General features: G+C 40.8%; 1 protein-coding gene across 2 annotated transcripts in view; it reads left to right on the forward strand.

Annotated features, from left to right (window-relative positions):
- The window catches only part of RFTN1 (raftlin, lipid raft linker 1), a 150,863-nt gene extending 136,497 nt beyond the window's left edge, over window positions 1–14,366 (forward strand). For both annotated transcript variants that reach the window (XM_053263724.1, XM_053263725.1), the window contains exons 8-10: window positions 2,543–2,646; window positions 6,133–6,214; window positions 12,738–14,366. In XM_053263724.1, coding sequence (XP_053119699.1) covers window positions 2,543–2,646; window positions 6,133–6,214; window positions 12,738–13,154 — 603 coding nt within the window. In that variant the 3' untranslated portion in view covers window positions 13,155–14,366. The remainder of the gene's footprint in view (window positions 1–2,542; window positions 2,647–6,132; window positions 6,215–12,737) is intronic.
- The last annotated feature ends 5,389 nt before the right edge of the window (window positions 14,367–19,755 follow it).

The raw sequence follows: 19,755 nt of genomic DNA on the forward strand, positions 1-19,755 counted from the left end.
TGACACTAGTCCACTGTAAGACTTGCATGCTGACAGTCCCAGGTTCAATCCTTGGCAGCATTTCCAGGAAGGGCTGGGAAAGACCCCTGCCTGAAACTATGGAGAGCCATTTCCAGTCATTGTAGACAGTATTGAACTAGATGGATCAAGGGTCTGACCTCAGTATAAGGCAGCTTTCTATGTTCCTAAGACAGGAAGGATGATAATAAATGGTTGGAATAGTAAGAGCAGCACATTATTTTAGTGTAGAAAGCCAAGGGCTTTGTATCCCTGCTGAGACCCTGAAGGGAAAAAAGTACCGGGACTACATCCCTGCCTGTTCCTGCAGCACTACACCACTGGATAACAGGATCCCATATGCAGGGCATAACTGGGTGACAGCAATAACTGCAGTACTTCAGGAGGGAGGAATGCACAACTTCCTGACTGAAACAAAATCTATTCAATATTCTCTTGCAAATATTTGTTTAAGCTAAATCTGTTCAGAGTTTGATCTCCCTCCACTCCCTCCTGTGCTCCTCTCCTGTTTTTCTGAGTTTCTATTAAGAAATCTACCATATCTGTATAAATCCATATTTATATCTGTTTTAATTGTTATTGGTTTTAATGGTTTCTGTTTTTAATTGTAAACCGCCCTGAGCCTTTTCGGAAGGGCGGTATAAAAATTGAATACATTAATAATAAATATCTGCTTGAGGAGTGTTGGTCAAACAAGTCAGATCAGTTGGGGCTTTACTGTTTTGCCTCAGTAAGAAACTGCAGAGGAAACCGCTGTGTCAGGAGAGAGTACAGCACAGAAATGGTTCAGCTTCTGCAGAAGCCAAAGGGTGCCATGGTGTGATACCATTGCTTTCACGGTTGCCAGAATTGCTCAGTCTCTGTGTTTGACATGTTGCTGCATGTCATGATGGAGGTGGGTGGTACTCCCTGGTAACTAGGACCCTCGGGCTTTGGGCCATTTGAAAAACTAGGGCAAGGAAGGAAATCTCTTTGGCAGCAAGATGGTATGAAGACTTGATATACAAGTCAGTGTTATGCTTTGGGGGCCTGATAGCTGTCAGAGACATCTGGCTATGCTCTAGAGGACATGGGTCATAACTTTGTTGATACTGATCATTCCTTAGCAAGACCATCATTGAAATCCTTGACCTATCTAGAAACAGTGATTCTGCCAACACTTATCTGTCTTCTGGCAGATTTTTCTTCACAGAGAGCCAAAACATACTTTATACAGTGTGGTGGCGTTCTGGTTCTTGGACAACTAGGCTCCTCCAGTGGGCAATACTGGGCCTGTGTGTGTGGTATCAAGGGCACAGCAAGATGAGTCAAAGGCAAGAGGAATTTCTGGGAAGCAGAAAGGACAAGTGAGAACTAAGGAAGGGGTTGTTTTTGTGGCAGGATAGATTTCATTTAGGAATCATCATTGCATGACAGAACTGAATTAATACAAAATGAAAATGAGTGAACACCCCAAACCATGGTATTGGACTCATTGTCTGGCCTGGGACAAGCTGCTAATTGACAGCTTAATCACCCTTCTATGAAATGGAAATAATGGTGTAATTGAATATCTACCTTACGGGGCTGTTGTGAAGCTGAACGTAGTAATGTATTTTTGAATAATAAAAGCATACAAAAATTAATAGCTGTAGTAATAGTAGTGAATGGGTACCACATAAAGATAAGTAAGCTAGAGTATGTTTTGTAAAATGAAGATGAAGATTTGTTAGTTAGTCCTGTCATGACCACCATTTTGCCCACTTGCTGGGAATTAGTTGGTCTTGTAGAGAGAATTGGTAAGATTGTATTATAACTCCCTCACTGTGCCAGACTCTGAAATTAAAGGTATCATTCTGGTCTCACCCACATATTCGCTGATGAAGAATAACAAATGGGCCACACTTATATGCCTATGGGTGACAAAAAAATAGAATAAAATGGATTGCATTGATATTTTTTTGCCATTTCTGCTGGATGCAAATAACATGGGCTCATTACCACTATAATGCCGTTTCGTTTAACACACCATGAGATATTCTGGAAATCAAAGGAGCCGTTTTTCTTTTGGCTCAACTGGTGTAAATGTAGAATTGCTTGCCTTATTTTAATAGAATTGCTCAACAGCTCCACTGTGTAAAGAGCAGAATCTGCTCCATGTTAGCATAGCTGGATTTTGCATTGCTTGAATACCCTTTTGTCTGGAAGGAGGTAATTGTTCTCTTTCAGCTAATATTGCAGGAGGCCATTCATCCAGGGGATCTCCAACAAAACAAAATGAATTAGTCCTGTTGATCTGATTCATCAGCTGCCACATGGAAGGTTTTGGAGCATGGAAAGGAATGTGTTTCTCCTGTTTAAACAAAATTATTTAACCCTTCAGCAAGAACTGAAAAACGACCCTTCATTCCTTTTGTTTTAAAATATTAATTTCTTTTCCTATTTTGCTGAACTTGCAGGAATGATCTAACCCATTAATAAGCAACCTTTATAAAACAGTCTCCTTTCTAACGTTAGCCCTAATGGTTTAATTTCTCTTCCCCAGGGGGCTCGTGTGCAGGCAGATTACATTCCCCTGCTGAACTCTCTTGCAGTGTATGGCTGGCAGCTGACTTGTGTGCTTCCCACTCCAGTTGTAAAGACAAACAGGTATTGTGAATAAATGGCCTTTCTCCCAAGTACTGGAGTCAATGGTCCAAACTAGCCTTCCTCTTAGCATGGGTTTCCCCTTGATGTGCATTCAGGCAGCTTCTAATTGCCAGGCTCATGACCTAGTATGGAGTGCTTTTGTCCCTCTTCTTTCTTTACCATGGATCTTGTGGGGAAGCGGGGAGGAAGATGTCTTTGGCAGGAGGAGCAGCTTATGCTTCCTACCCAACTGCTGATTGAGGTGGGACAGAAACCTCCTTACACAGTACTGCTTCCCAGACAATCTTCCTCTCCCCTCCAGCCTTGATGTAAGATGGAGATAACTGGCAAACAGGGGCACACTCAGCTCCCAAATGAGGGCAGGAGGCTTCTCCTATCCTAATTATAATGTGTACTGACCTTTAAATTATCAGTAGCTAAAAACATATTTGGGTTGGAGATGCAAGTCCTGTGTAATCACTTACATTACTTGATTCTTTAGTGTTTATTTTCTGTGAAGGTGGAAAACAGAGTAAAGGTGTTTCTTTTCTTCTCTCAGATGCTCTTTCAGCTCATTAGGTACAAAACGGACTTCTTTTCCCATCACAGAAAGATGCCCACACATGACTTCCATGTCTAACTAGGTAGCATAAGCAGCAGATGGTGGCAGTCTCTTGTACTACTATTTAACCTGTTTCCTTTTTGGAAAGCTTCATCTTCAAACAGTGTCTGCACTGTTCAGTGTGCAAGCCCACCAAACCATCATCTTAAGGCCCCCAAAAGCACTGTATTGATCTTTACTGTGTTTTTATTTTAGCCTTAAGATGGTGGTCAAGGCCTAATTGTGCCAGGGCACCAGTAAAGTGAGCCATCGAGTCAGTGTCGGTTCCTGGCGACCACAAAGTCCTGTGGTTGTCTTTGGTAGAATACAGGAGTTATTTATTTATTTATTGTTAATTTATATACTGCCTTTCATTAAAACAATCCCAAGGAGGTTTACAGCAAAATTTAAAAACAAGATACCATTGCCTCCTCCTGCACAGTATGAGATGATGCCTTTCAGCATCTTCCTATATCACTGCTGCCCAATATAGGAGTTTCCCATAGTCTGGAAAACATACCGGCAGGGATTTGAACCGACAGCCTCTGGCTTGATAATCAAGTCATTTCCCTGCTGCGCCACTAGGTGGCTTAGGGCACCAGTACAGATGCACAAATGGGATTTGTGGGATTCATTTTCTGTCTCCCTTACAGACTATATCATAGCACTGCACTTGTGTCTGTATTGTTTGTTTATCCTAAAGCCCCCTAGAATGAAGTTATGTGATAATGTAAAATCAGTGGTGGGGAAGAGGGGGCACTTCTGGGTTGTTTTTTAAAGGCAGGCTTCAGCACCAACTAGAGACTGCCTTCCCCGGCCCCAACCTACCAAGAAGCCCTGTGACAGATGTCCTTCAGGAACTCCCTTTTCCCTAAAAGACTTCTCCTTAGCTATTTAACCTGTTGCCACCATCTGCGCACAGAAAGAAAAATTATCCCATGTTAAAACTCTGGTAACAAGGTTTGTGTGGGCATAGAGGAGGGTAGGAAAAGAAAAACAGAGACAAGATATCAAAGAACCCAAACTAAGTAACTTTATTGTAGGAGAGAGAAGATCAAGTCTCCTGTTAGTATAAGAGTTCCTTGTGATGTTTGCTTCTTGAGGAGTGAAGGAATGATGTAATGGTGGGCTCGATTAGCACTTGTCCCTAAACAAAGTTTAAAACCAGACTAGCTGAACCCGCACAGAGATTCTGTGCGGTAGTTTACTTTCTTCTCGGAGTTTTGTTGTGAGAATTTGGCTGGTTGTTCAGTTGTTTATATTTCCATGTGTCTTTGTTGTGTTTTTGCAGTTCTTTCTGTGAATCAGTGCACTTTGTATTTGGATTTTTTGGGGGGGTTGGTGTTTCAAGTATTTGGTCAGGAGTTTTTTTGTCTTGCCTTCCCCCCCACCTTCTGCCCCAGTGTCTCGCCTGCCTTCCCCCCCCACCTTCTGCCCCAGTGTCTCGCCTGCCTCCCCCCCCCACCTTCTGCCCCAGTGTCTCGCCTGCCTCCCCCCCACCTTCTGCCCCAGTGTCTCGTCTGCCTCCCCCCCACCTTCTGCCCCAGTGTCTCGCCTGCCTTCCCCCCCCCACCTTCTGCCCCAGTGTCTCGCCTGCCTTCCCCCCCCCCCCACCTTCTGCCCCAGTGTCTTGCTTGGGTGTTTTGTTTTGTTTTTTTAGTGTTGAATGTGGCTACTGTTGGCCCTATGTTTCAGTACTTTGGGGGGGGGGTTGTGAGAGCCAGTCCTCACACTCTCCACCTTATTGCCACGCAGCCGGCCTTGCCACTGCTGGGTCGAGCCAGTGACACTTGGCCGGGCCTGCCATTTCGCCCGGCGCGGCTTCTCCTACCCCTTGCTCCTGCCAGGTTCAGTTAGTGGCACTCTGCCTTACCGCGGCCGGGCCTGGCATTTGACACGTCCGGCCCTGCCGCCGCCGCCTGCCTCCTCATCTGCCGGGCCCGCTGCCGCTTGCCCCCACGGCCGGACCCCCTGCCATCTGTGGCCTTCCTGGCCATGTCCGCCAATGCTGCCTTTTGCCTGTGCAGCTGCCTGCCAGGCCCGCCACCACTTGCCCCCACCGTCGGGCCCCTTGCCTTCTCTGGCCTCCCTGGCCATGCCCGCCGCCGCTTGCCTGAGTGGCTGCTGGCCATGCCCACCACTGCTGTCAATTGCCTGCGTGGCTGCCGGGCCTGCCGCTGCTGCTTCCCTGCAGCCAGGCCCCCTGCCTCCTCTGGCCTCCCCGGCCATGCCCCCCCCCCACGCCTCTGGTCTCCTGGGTGTGCCGCCCGGCACCCAGCCAATCAGATGGCTTGCCGGGACGCACATTCTAAAGGGACACCCAGGAGAAATAGATAGATAGATAGATTATCCTCCCTAGCACTTCACAGTTTACCTGACAAAATTCTTCCTGAACTGAACTGAGACCACCCTGGTTCAACTGGCAGACTCTGAAGGATTCTCTCACAGCTTCCTTAAGCTCACATTTTCAGTGGGCTCAAGTGAGTTTTAGGGTTTGCGCTTTCTGAAGCAAGTGGGTTACAATGTACAAAGATTGATGGGTTTGAACACTGAGACCGATCTAGCAGATCCTAATTGAGAAAGGAAGCAGGCACTCGCACAGGGATGGAAGAGGGGATTGTGTGCTCCTGGGTTGAGGGCAATCATATGACACTTGGCTACAACAAAAGTTCTGCACAGATTCTGAAGCCGCCCTAACTGAAATTCAAAAGAGGCTTCTGAATACCTGAATATTTTCTATCAATCCCAATCTCCCAGTCAATCCCAGTGCTTGAGTCTTGTAAACATGTGCTCATGTGCTTGCTCATTTTTTAAAACTATAAATGAATTAACATAAGATGCATCATGAATTTCAGAAGCATGCTGTGGATGGATGGAGCTCATTCTCAGGGTTGTGTTTCTTGCAGGGATGGAAATTTATCCACGAAGCAGATTGTCTTTCTTCAGAGACCCATCCTGCCCCAGAAAATCAAGAAGAAACAATCTAAGGTATATGGCCTTGAACTGCTCTACATGTTTGTCTTGGCAGAGTGTGTGTATTCTAATAGATTTTCCATGTCAGTAGAAATGGCTTCTTTAACATTGCTGTGATTTAAAAGATTGGTAACACTTTTGAACTATGCCTTGAGCCGTTAAAGAAAAATAGTAAAATACCCAGAAGAGGTGAGACTGCCCTCCTTTCCTCCATTTCAGTGAGAGCTGGATTCTGCATGCAATAGCCTTCTCACTTTTTTACATGCACATTGTGTGAATTCACATTCTCTGTGTAGCTTTTGGGTAGTTCTGTAAAAGTAAAGTTGTACTGTCGAGGCAGTGTCGACTCCTGGCCACCCCAGAGCCCTGTGGTTTTCTTTGGTAGAATACAGGAGAGGTTTACCATTGCCATCTCCTATGCAGTATGAGATGGTGCTTTTCAGTACCTTTCTATATTGCTGCTGCCTGATATAGGAGTTTCCCATATTCTGGGAAACACACCAGCAGGGATTCGAACCAACAGCCTCCTGCTCTATAGGCAGGTTACTTCCCCACTGTGCCATTAGGCTACTGCTTGCTTTATCTAGTTAGTTTGTAGTCCTGCGCTACATATAACAGGCCTTTTCATTTATGACTTTTACCAACCTACAAAATAGAATCCAAACACACAGGTATTAATTAGCATGCACCTATATCATTTAGTACAGGTGACCCTTGTTATCCACAGTCCCAGCATCCTCGGTTTTGGGTATCCAGACAGGTCTTAGAGAAATGGTTTCTTTATCCGTGGTACAAAAATAGACTAAAATTTGCCTATTCGCGGTTGCTGGGTGGCTGGAAATGATCCAGAAATGATTTCTGGTGTCACTTCCGGCCACCATTTTACAACACAGAGCCATTTTGTTGCTCTTTCTGTTTAGAAAAAAAATTGGGGGGTGGGCAAATATTCACCACAAATGTGGCAGATTGGGGGGTTTTCGAGGACATTTCTGGAGTGCAAAGTACTGTTCATTTCTGCACTTCTTCCCCCCCGCCCACCTTTTTGGCTGTCTGTGTATGTATGTGTGTACCTAACCCCTAGATTCCCATAGGGGTAAGGTTCCTTTATTCATGGTTTCTATACTCATGGTTATAGGTGAAAATGGAACCCCCTCGAATAAATGAGAGTTTCTTGTAGTGTTGTTGTAATTCCCAATTAGTCCCTGATAACTGGGCAAAAAGAAACCTTTTGAAGTGGTGATTCTGTTTAGCGGGGGAGAGCAACTTGCCCTGTCCATCCCCAGGACAGCATCCCTTTAGTGGCTGTTGCTGGTGTCTATCTTACGTTTCTTTTTAAACTGTGAGCTCTTTGGGGACAGAGTTCCATCTTTAGTTATTTATTTTTCTATGTAAGCTGCTTTGGAAATTTCTGTTGTATAAACAGTAGTAATCGTAATTCATGTATATGCTGTACTTTCTATTAAATTTGCATGATCCAACTATATTGTGAAAACATTTTAAAGCAAATAACTGTGTGTGTGTGAGAGAGAGAGGGAGAGGGAGAGAGATTGGTGTATATCTTGGCCTGACTCCTGCTTTCTCTCCTCAGTGGCTTCAGATTTCACTATGTTTTGGTTTTGTGTTGGGGTTGTTTTTTGTTTTTTTTAAGAAAGCTTGCTTTGACAGAAATTCTCCCATAGGTGTGACACCCATCCAACTTTTGCTGAATCTCTTTTGTAAAATAATAATAATAATCCCCCAGTGAGGCACTACCATGGTGTGGTTGTGGGGCTTGTGTGCTCTGAGGAAGGTGAGAGCTATGCCAGAGGTCCAACCATACTGGACAGGTCTCACCAGAGGAGCCAGATGAAGAGTGCCTCTCTCATCAACAATATGGTGAGACGTAACTTTAATAAATCTATACCGGATCGGTCGTCGCCCGGGTCAGCAAGGACTGTGCCAGGTGCTGGAGTCCCTGGACATCTAGTAGCAAGTGGGCAACAGGACTCAGGATCTTCAGTTGAGCAACCAGGGCTGGAGACTGCAAAATTACTAGAAGAAATATCGCTTAACAACAACAACAACAACAAAACAAAAAATGCGAACAAGGAAATAATGATCTGCTATTACAAGTCTAGTCCAACTAGAAGAAGTTATTTAAAAAGAATGTACCAAATTTGGAAAGAGAAGCATCCAGATACAGAAATAACAGAACAAAGGCTAGCAGACCAGAGAAGATTCATAATAAGAAATAAAGTATTCACAGAAGTTGAGCTGGAAGAACTGCAAAGAGCAACACAGGCTCAAGATATGGAAGAAGAATTACCACCAACTGAAGAAGTTGCTCAGGCGCAGGCGGAGGAGGTGTTTGGAAATAGAGGATGCCACTGTTGCTGAACTGTTTCAAAATCAAAACCAGGCAACCTTCCCTTTGCCTTCACCTCAAAAACCTGAATGCCATTTAACAGAAAAGCAACAAGAACTAAAGCAAAAAATTACTGAGCACATGAAGCAAACAACCACCAGGATTCGACTTCCAGCTCTAAAAACAGTTGCCAAAAAACAACTTGCTCAGGCATTAAAAGATGTCAATGCTGCACTTGCAGAAATAACAACCAATAATTTGCAAGAAACAAACCAACTAATGTATAGTGCAGCAACAATGACAACACAAGATCTCAGATCAGTTGACCTGTAAAAAAAGAAAGTAGTACATCACCTAAAGGGAAGATTAGATTAGATAATAAAATCGCCAGGCTTAGATCAGATGCTAGTAAATTGAAAGATAAGAAGCTGAAGAATGAAAATGCCAAACAGTATCTGATCCAAAAATACCATCTAGATTCAAGGAAAATTAGAGAAGTCCTGGAAATAATAAAGCAGCAAAAATCAGCAGTGTCAAAGAAGATTAGCAGATATGAAGCCAGAATTACACAACACAGGCAGAATCTCCAATTCCAGTCGAATCAGAGATGTTTCTACCAAAGCATAGAAGGAGAAACTGCAAGAAACATAGAAACACCAAATAAAGAAGAAACAGTGCAATTCTGGGGGAAATTATGAGACAATCCAATAGGTTATTTTTAAAAAGCAGGCTGGGTGAAAGAGGTAGAAAAACGTAACCAACAAATGCAAGATCTAATAATAACACCAGAATAAATAAGTGAAAGAGCAAAGAAAATTAAAAATTGGACTGCACCAGGTGACGATGAACTGCATGGCTTCTGGCATAAACACCTAACAAGCCTTCATAAACAACTATCAAAACAGTTTAATCACGTTTTGCAAGGAGGTGATATTGAACAATGGCTAACAACTGGGAAAACTCATCTCATCATGAAAGACCCAGCAGTTCCAAGTAATTATAGACCGATAACCTGCCTGCCAACCATGTACAACCTATTAACTGGAATAATAGCAGATGAAGTGATGCAACACTTATTAACTAATAAGCAGCTTCCAGTTGAACAGAAAGGAAATTGCCCAAACACCAGAGGCACAAAAGACCAGCTGCTGATTGACAAAATGATTTTAGAAAATTGCAAGAGAAGAAAAACAAATCTAAGTGTTGCATGGATTGACTACAAGAAAGCCTTCGACTCATTGCCTCATACATGGATACTAAAATGTTTAGAAACAACTGGTGTCAGCAAAAACATTCAGATATTTATTTAAAAAGCAATGAGCATGTGGAGTACACAGTTAACAATCAATGGCGAGACACTTGGACAGGAGAGTATTAGAAGAGGTGTTTTCCAAGGGATCTCACTATCCCGTCTGTTGTTTGTAATCACCATGACTCCACTTCACAAATACTAAACAAAACAGGCCTCGGATACCAAACATCTAAAACATCAACAAGTAAAATAAACCATCTGCTCTGCATGGATGATCTGAAGTTGTACGGAAAGTCCCAGTCAGAAATCGAATCACTGCTAAACACTGTCCGTATATTCAGTAGCGATATAGCAATGGAGTTTGGACTAGACAAGTGTGCTGCATTAATAATGAACAGAGGAAAAATAACAAAAACAGAAGGAATAATAGAACTGCCCAACGGAAGCAACGTCAAGAACCTGGAAGAGAAAGAACATTACAAATACTTGGGCATTCTCCAGGCTGATAACATCGCACACACTGAAGTGAAAAGAAAAATTGGAAGTGAATACATCAGGAGAGTTAGGAAAATCCTAAAGTCCAAACTTAATGGCAGGAAAACCATACAAGCCATAAACACCTGGGCTATACCTATTATCAGATACACTGCAGGAATAATAGACTGGACCCAGGCAGAGCTCGAGACGCTAGATCGTAAGACCAGGAAAATAATGACCATCAATCATGCTCTGCACCCCCGCAGTGATGTAGATAGGCTATACCTCCCTCGCAATTCAGGTGGAAGAGGAATGCTGCAAGTCCATTAAACAGTAGAGGAGAAAAGAGGCCTTGAAGAATATATAAAGGACAGTGAAGAAGATGCACTTAAAATGGTCAATAATGAGAGACTATTACACACCAATGAAACAAAGCAGGCCTACAAGGAAGGAACAAGTCAAGAACCGAGCAGAAAAATGGAAAAATAAGCCCCTGCATGGTTAATATTTGCACAATATAAATGGAAAATCAGACATCACCAAGACCTGGCAATGGCTTAAGAATGGCAAGCTGAAGAAAGAAACAGAGGGTTTAATACTGGCTGCATAAGAACAGGCACTAAGAACAAATGCAATAAGAGCAAAAGCAGAAAAATCAGCAACAAACAGCAAGTGCCGCCTTTGTAAAGAAGCAGATGAAACAGTGGACCACCTAATCAGCTGTTGTAAAGATTGCACAGACTGACTACAAACAAAGGCATGACAAGGTAGCAGGGATGATACACTGGAACGTCTGCAAAGAATACAAGCTACCTGTAGCCAAAAATTGGTGGGACCATAAAATTGGAAAAGTGGTAAAAAATGAAGATGCAGAAATTTTATGGGACTTCTGACTACAAACAGATTAACATCTGTCACACAATACACCAGATATAACTGTAGTCAAGAAGAAAGAAAAACAAGTTAAAATAATCGACATAGCAATACCAGGGGATAGCAGAAAAGAAGAAAAAGAAATAGAAAAAATCACCAAATACAAAGATCTACAAACTGAAATTGAAAGGCTGTGGCAGAAGAAGACCAAAATAATCCCATTGGTAATTGGCGCCCTGGGTGCAATTCCAAAACAACTTAAAGAGCACCTCAACACCATAGGGGCCACAGAAATCACCATCAGCCAATTACAAAAAGCAGCTTTACTGGGAGCAGCCTATATTCTGCGACGATATCTATAACAGCAACAACATTGACAATAAAATTCAGCCATCCCAGGTCCTTGGGAGGGACTCGGTGTCTGGATAAAACAAACCAGTCAATAACACCTGTCTGACTGTGCAAATAAATAATAATAATAATAATAATTCATAACACTGTAGAGTTGAACTTGCAATACTTTCCTAGGGCTCCTAACTGCTAGTGAACAATTGCAAATATAATAGTGAAATAAGCCCTTAACCTTAAATCTTCAGATGTGCCCTATGTCTAAAATACATGAAATAAAAGCACACTCATTTTGGTACTTCAGAATTCTGTTTGAATTATCTTCCTATTAAAATGATTTACAAGAGGTCCTTACCAGTTTTTGAAATAGTGTACATACCATACTTTTTCATTTGTTTGCATAACTGGTAAATTCTTCTTATCATAAAAATGCCTTTCCAAGAGCCCATGCTGCCTTAATTAACTGATTTGTGAATGCATTACCAGTCATACTAACTGAAACAATGGACCACCATGTTCCTCAGCTGGTATTTTCCCAGAAGTTTACATTCTCCATAGTTTGGATTGTTGCTACAGTGCTGAAACTGAAGCATACAGCAAGAGGAAAATGCAGTCAGTGAGCACAATTCTAGGTGTTTTGGCTCAGTTATCATCCTTAAAGGAAACACTCTACATATGCAAAAGGCTTTCAGTTTGAACACTGACCATTATCTGGCTAATAGAAGAGAATTCGGAAGTTACTAGAACTACTGAATCGGGGCTAATACTTTATTTATTTATTTATTTATTTATTTATTTACATTTTATATCCCGCTCTTCCTCCAGAGCCCAGAGCTACTACAAATGTAAGTTTCTCCTCACAATAACCCTGTGAAAGTAGATTAGGCTGAGAGAGAAGTGACTGGCCCAGAGTCACCCAGCAAGTATCATGGCTGAATGGGGATTTGAACTCAGGACTCCCCTGTCCTAGTCCAGCACTCTAACCACTACACCATGCTGGCTCTTTAAAATCTCATTTGATCAGAAGTCTTAAAACAGATTAGTTTTCTAAAAGCAGTTTAGCTGATATCTACAGCAGTACTAAGCAAGCAACTGTTCTTTTCTAAAAGTGGCTTTAAAAAAACAAAACCCATAAAAACCTTGTTTTATGGCATTTGATTAAACTTGGTGTTGAATACTAAACAAATTTCTGCTGATGCTTAATATTTTTCTAACATAGCCTTTACTACTATATCCATGTGCAGTTCCACTGGAGGTTCTCCAAAGAAGAGAGGCATCACAAGCAAGCCAAGAAATCTCTGAAGGCTAAACTAAGAGACAAGCAGACAGAAGAAGCACAAGAGTTAGAAGTCACAGAAAATGCAAGAAATTCAGAAACACAGTTCTCCACAATTGAAGGTGGTGTACAGTTCCCAGTAATCTCAGCTGAAAAACTGACCGGTGTTGAAGACCGAAGAAAAGAAGCTGTTCGGCATAAAGATGTGCCTCTCTGTGACAATGAGGTGCCTGCCAAACAGTGGAACGCCAGTCATGAAGCTGATCAGGACACGGGAGACTTGTGTTCGGATCAGACAGGCATGTATGAAAACTGTGAGGGCCAAATGTTCCAAGAGCATTACACTGTAGCAGACTGTGATGGGGACTATGGGGACAAACAGTAGAAACCAATTTTGAATCTGATTGTCAGTGCAACTGAGAGGCAAACAATTTGCCAGGGTAAAGAATCCATTTTGATTATCACTGCTGAACAATACTGCATAAAAATCTTGATTTGACATTGCGGGGTTTATACAGGTACACAGCAGAAATGTAGTATTATTGCATTTTCAGCTTGGCTATGTATGCAAACTTATTCCGGCTTTTTCTGCTACTCAAGAAAACCTATGGATATTTAAATGTTTTGAGCTGCTGTTTAAACCAAACAAAAATGAAGTCCTCTACTTAATAGGTTCATATTTTTTATGGAAGTATCATTGATGTGCACCATATTTTTACTCGGTTTTGTCTAATGGAACTCAAAATACAAGGAAAAGCTTTAAAGAAGGGGCTATAATTAAATTTATCTTACACATATCTATTTGTATTGCCTTCTAAGCTACTTATATATTGAACATATTTAAAGCAATAACGGAGCCATGTATTTTGTCTGGAAAACCACTAGTGGCAAAGAGCAATGATTTTCTATATGCTTAAGAACCTAATATATACTCTGTGTGTATGATTGCCATTTAATCAAGATTATGTTCTGGATTTTTAAGTTGCTAATCACTGCGTCAGATATTTGCTGGGGATCAAATAGTGACCAAAACAAAATGCATGCAAAACAGAACAGGTTAATTTGTTTGTATTTCCTAAACAGCTGGACACTTGTCATCTCTCTTTCTATTGCAAGCAGGTGAATTCTTACTGAGAATGTTTCACAAGAAAATAATCAGCTAGCAATTATTAGATGAGCGGAAGGTTCTAAAATATACATACTTATTAAAAATAACATTTGTCAACTGACCAATACATGATGTAAAATAACTGGTTTTTCTCATATTTTGGAGGCATATTACGTTTTACAATAAAACTTGTGTAATATGAAAATTTAAAGCTCTTGAACATACTTTAATTCTTAATTACTTTTAATGTACATTCTGTAGTTGTCTCTTTCATTACTAAGCAAATCCACCTTGGTCCATATTTGGGCAATATTTAGAATCTGTAAAGTGTGTTGAAAATGCTTTCTGTCCTCAACGCAAATTGAAACTTGGAGCCTATAAACAATATAGGTTCTTTCCCCCTACTGCCTAATTTATGTCTGATAGTTCCCATTAGTTTCTCTGTAAAGTGTTTTGACTCAATAAAATGTGGTCTCTAGATGCACATCATGTATGCTTTAAGCTATTTTTTAAACAGTCAGCTTCATCTACAAGAAACTGCAATTTGCAGAACACTTTAAAACAAAACTGCACCACTTCAAATGACCGCATAAAAGATAATGGAAATATAGTTTTAAATCACTTCATTCCACGCACACACACAAAGCAATTTAATTTTTTTCCCCAGTAACTGAAGAATGTTTACTTTGGCTTCAACAATTTAGCTGAATGTTAGGGAAACAGCACTGTAAATAACTCTCTCATTATTGGTGGAATTGTACAAATGAATAATGACATACCCATGCCCAAATTTTTTATTTAATTGCTTCTTAAGCACAAACATCTATGTGTTTAGTCTACATTTTATAAGGGTCAGTCAGTCAGTGAAAGCATGTCCAGTAGAGTTGTTCTTAGGTTTTTATGTCATAACCTTACAAACAACTTTTGATATGTTTTAATTAGTGAACTTTTTCATATCAATAGTATTTGTTGTGATAGTGATGGCTTTGGGCCTTGTAAAGGTAAAGTGTGCCATCGAATCGGTGTCAACTTCTGGTGACCACAGAGCCCTGAGGTTGTCTTTGGTAGAATACAGGAAGGGTTCATTGCCATCTCCCACACAGTATGAGATGGTGCCTTTCAGCACCTTCCTATATCGCTGCTGCCCGATATAGGTGTTTCCCATAGTCTGGAAAACTCACCAGCGGGGATTCAAACCAGCAACCTCTGGCTTGCTAATCAAGTCATTGTCATTGGGTACAAAAAGCTTCTACAGCCAAATGTCAGCCTGTTGTTCATACTATTTTCTCCCTTCCGCCTATTGCCCACTACCATAGCCTTCCTTACTGATTCCCCTCTCTTCTGCAACTACTTTCTAGACAGGGGGAGGAGCCAAGATGGCTACATGACAGCATCTGGCTCCATTAGCTTTGTTCAGTAGAAACTTTTTCTTGTTTATCTGCTTGGATTTTAAATTTTATTTTTACTTTTTCCTTGGTCTGCTTATGTTGGTCTCTCTTTCTATCTCTTCAATTTTTACTTTTCTGTTCATGGTTTGCCTTTCAGAGGAGTGACTGTATTCTAATCAGCTGGAGCACTGTTTGGGCTGGCTGACTGGCTGGTTAAATGTTGCTCATCAGGATAATTTTGAATAATTTGGCTGTTTTTTAAAAAGCAACAGATTGCCTTCTTGCAGAAACTGTTCAATTTAACTTAAACAATTGGGATCTTTCGAAAGCCAGTGTTCCAGCTCCCAAGTGCAAGGACAGGGGAAAACATGGAAGCAAATGGTTTGGATGGATTTATGACAACAAAAGAGACTAAGAGTTATTCTATTCCTACATCAAATTAATTTGCACTCCCAGAGCAAGAGGAGTTTGAGCTAATTGAAGTAGCTACAGTTATTAAAGACAGTTACAGGGAGGTGACACCCTGATGAATGATAAAGAGCCTTCAACAAGCATATCTCCAACAAAAGTTCAGGGACTGGATCCAGATGGTTGCCCCAAATTATCTGTTGATTTTATCAAAGATCAATGTCTGCTCACAACACAGTCATCTCAATTCATCAAAAATTAAACTTAATTAGTCAGAAGGTTGACTATATTACGGCCTCTGATGCCTTGGTGCAAAGGCATTCAATTAGTACAACTAGTTCTAAGGAAAAGAGCACAATACTATTATCATATTTATATACTGCCTGATGTGTGCATCTCTAGGTAGTCTATCTAATATACACTCAGAATGGTGAGATAATAGATATCAGTGCCAAACAGACCACAAAGACTTCTGTGAATTGAAATCCTGTAGGTAAAGTGAATAATTCTGATAAAATGAATAATACAAGGATTTTACAGATTACACAAACTGTATTACAGAGAACTATTAACAAATATAATGTTGGGCATCAGACTATTTTGGAAAGCAATTAAACACTCAAACCAATTACTTCGTTGTTACCTTCAGAATGCTGACATTCTCGCTGTTGAATGGATGTAAAGGTTCTCTTCATTAAGTGTAAAAGAATTTTGCTAAGTTTCAGTCAATCAGTTATTCCATTTATGCTGCTGAAAATGGGGAACCTTTTTGGCTGGCTTCCAAATTCTGCCTGTTTGGATATTTCAAAATACTTCCATCCGCCCATTAAAACCCTCAAGGGTTAATACTACAAGACCTCCTCCAACTAGGGTGATCATATCTAATACTGATAAAGTTACTGCAGAAAAGGCTCTCTCAAAGCCAGCTCCTGACGATGGACTTACATAAACAAAATTTATCGAGCAGCTCTGAAGAAATCTTGGACAGTATCCAGGATGATAGTTTGAATTAATTCCATGGTGCATCACCTTCACCGTACCTTCAGAGGGAAAAGTTAGTTTCAGAAGATAAAATATGTGGATGGGGTTTGATGTGGAAGTCCAGATCACAGCAATTGGAGCAGCTGGAGACTCAGGATGGAAAACCCACAGGAAGAACCTTAGCTTCTAATTCATTAGATATTCCCTCTTTATGCTTTTAAAATCATAATCCCCAGACAGGGGAAGTTCCAGGGTTCCGAATGACATTCAGTAACACAATGCACTGTTTCTAAGATTTCTTGGAACATTGCTGGCTGTTCGGTTAAAATCACAGATGCTTCTTAATGAAATCTCCAAATATTTTGTCCTTTTTTGCAGGAAACGTGGACCTTTAATGAGCTGATCTTGGATGGTTTTTAATCATTCCCGATAGGTGCCACTCCAAGTGATAAAGGGGTAGATTGAAGGATGAGCTAGGGCTACTTATTGCCACGAATTTACACACCAAGTTGACCAAACTGCCTCTGCTTGATCAGTGGACACTAGCTGTCTTAATCAAGTTTAAACATTGTAATTGTATTGTAATTTTATTTACAGTCATTGACCAAACAGAGAGTAAAAACTAATAGACATTAAAATGTGTATATATATGTTTAGAATTAGGATGATGTCCCATTATACTTCTTAAAAGCAATATAACTAAACTTAGCTACAGAAATAGAGATTGAAGCATCTTTATCTGAAAGCAGATGTTTTACAAGATTATCATTGGATTGATCTACCAGTTTACATATTAAAGGAGCAATAAGACGTTCCCTAGGATATAAATGGAATTTACAATGGAGAAGAATGTGTGCAACAGTTTCTGTATCTCCTGACCCACAACTACAGTGTCGTTCTTCTAAAGGCACACCCTGAAACCTCCCAGCTAGAAGTGCAGATGGAAAGGAGTTAACTCTTACTCTCGTAAATATCCATCGAAACTTAGAGAAAGTGATTGTTGACATATTTTGCGGGGGGAAAGGTCCATCTTAGTTCTTATTACTCTATAAAACTCTGGAAGCTCAGTTTTCTTGGATCTCAATATCAACAAGGCGTTGTCTCACTACTCTTTTCGCATTTGCTAGATTCAGTGCCAGCAATTGAGCTGGATCTAAGCCTAGAAAGGTGAGTTTATTACTTACTGTAGCACACCATAGTGACTGGGGACTAGCTGAGAGAAACTCAGGAATTAAACCAACTGGTCACAGATGTATTTTCAACCAAAAATAGATAATTAGAAGCCAGGCCCGAGATTCAATTTTTATAAAGCCAGCCTCTGTCCTTAAAGTCACATTCGCTGTACATTTTGGAGTGCCAAATAAGTTCCTCAAGAACCCTGATTGGCTTCTTTCCAGAATGTCAAACCTTGAGTATGGACCTAATTGAATACCATATAATAATTGCGGGATGACCTTTGCAGAATAGAGCTTTAAAGCAGCTGGAATGAAGCCTGCACCCTGAGTTCTAAAAAATCTTAAGATTGCTGCTGTGCTACGGTTTGTCGATTCTGTGACCATACTTATATGTGCTGATTTCCCAGCATTTTGTTGAAAAATTACCCCCAAATATTTTATTTTATTTACCTGTTCTAGTTGATGTCCATCTAGCATCCATACAAACTTTTTTACTTTATTGGTGAAGCACATAGTTTTAGATTTGTCATAACTGATCTGTAGATGCTCCTCTCTGCAGTACAGTGCTAAGGCATCTAATGCTCTTTTAAGCCCAACCCTGGTTTGAGATAAAATTACTGCATCATCAGCATACATCAGGATTGGGATTTTCTTGTTGACTAGTTTTGGTGTCAGATGTCTGCAAACGCTTTATCAAATAATTACTATAAAGGTTAAATAAGTAAGGGGCTAATACACACCCTTGTTGCACCCCTTTCCTAATGGGTACTGAGTTTGTAAGATTGCCAGCATGGTCTAAACGCACTCTTAAAAAGGAATTTTCATGCAGTTTGATGAGCAAAAGTAGAAGCCTTCAGTCCATAGAAGTAGCCGCCAATTTAGACCAAAGACGACTTCTAGAAACTATATCAAAAGCCATCTTAAGGTCTATAAAAGCGGCAAACAAAGGTCGCTTATTCCTTTTGACCTGTTTGTCCACAAGATGTTGTAATATTAAACAGTGGTCTAATCCAGATCTATTAGCTCTAAATCCTGCCTGTTCATCCTCAATAATGCACTCCTGCTCCATCCAAGCACATAATTTAACACATACGTGCTTGGCATAGAGTTTACTTATAATGTTTAAAAGGCTAATTGGTCTATAGTTAAAGGGGTCATCCCTTCTGCCTTTCTTATGGATAGGAACCACAATCGCCGTTCCCCAATCCTGGGGAAATTGTGCAGTTTGATCAATATGTGTGAAGAAAGCAGCCAGCACAGGAGCCCACCAATCTTTATAGAGCTTCAGGAGTTCCGGCGGGATACAATTGTTTCCAGGTGCTTTCCCGCATTTCAATTGTATGATTAACTGCTCTATCTCATATGTGGAGACCGGAGACCAATGTGGTAATGAACCTATTTGAAGGGCACTTTGAGGAGAGATATCATTATAAAGTGCCCGAAAATGAGTTTCCTACGATTCTGGGGTTATTGGGCAAACCTGAAAGGAATATATCTTATTTTTTGGTATTGAAATTGTAATATCTACACACGTGGGTTATTGGGCAAAGCTGAAAGGAATATATCTTATTGTTTGGTATTGAAATTGTAATATCTACACACGTGGACAAATGTGTCCACACATGTGGACAAATGTGTTGGTACCCCTCCACGAAAAAAGAAGAACCCACAATTGTCTCTGAAATAACTTGAAACTGACGAAAGTAATTGGCACCCATCATTGTTTGTTCCACATTGAACAAAAATCAGACTTTGCTTTAGAGTTTTGATGCAACAGAATATTTCAAATAACACAAATGAAAATGGCATGGGAAAAATGATGGGACACTTAACCTAATATTTTGTTGCACAACCTTTAGAGGCAATCACTGCAAACAAGCGATTCCTGTAGAAGTCTCAATGAGATTTCTGAACCTGTCAACAGGT

This window comes from Hemicordylus capensis, chromosome 6 (assembly GCF_027244095.1).
Source record: "Hemicordylus capensis ecotype Gifberg chromosome 6, rHemCap1.1.pri, whole genome shotgun sequence".
NCBI classification, from domain to species: Eukaryota; Metazoa; Chordata; class Lepidosauria; order Squamata; family Cordylidae; genus Hemicordylus; species Hemicordylus capensis.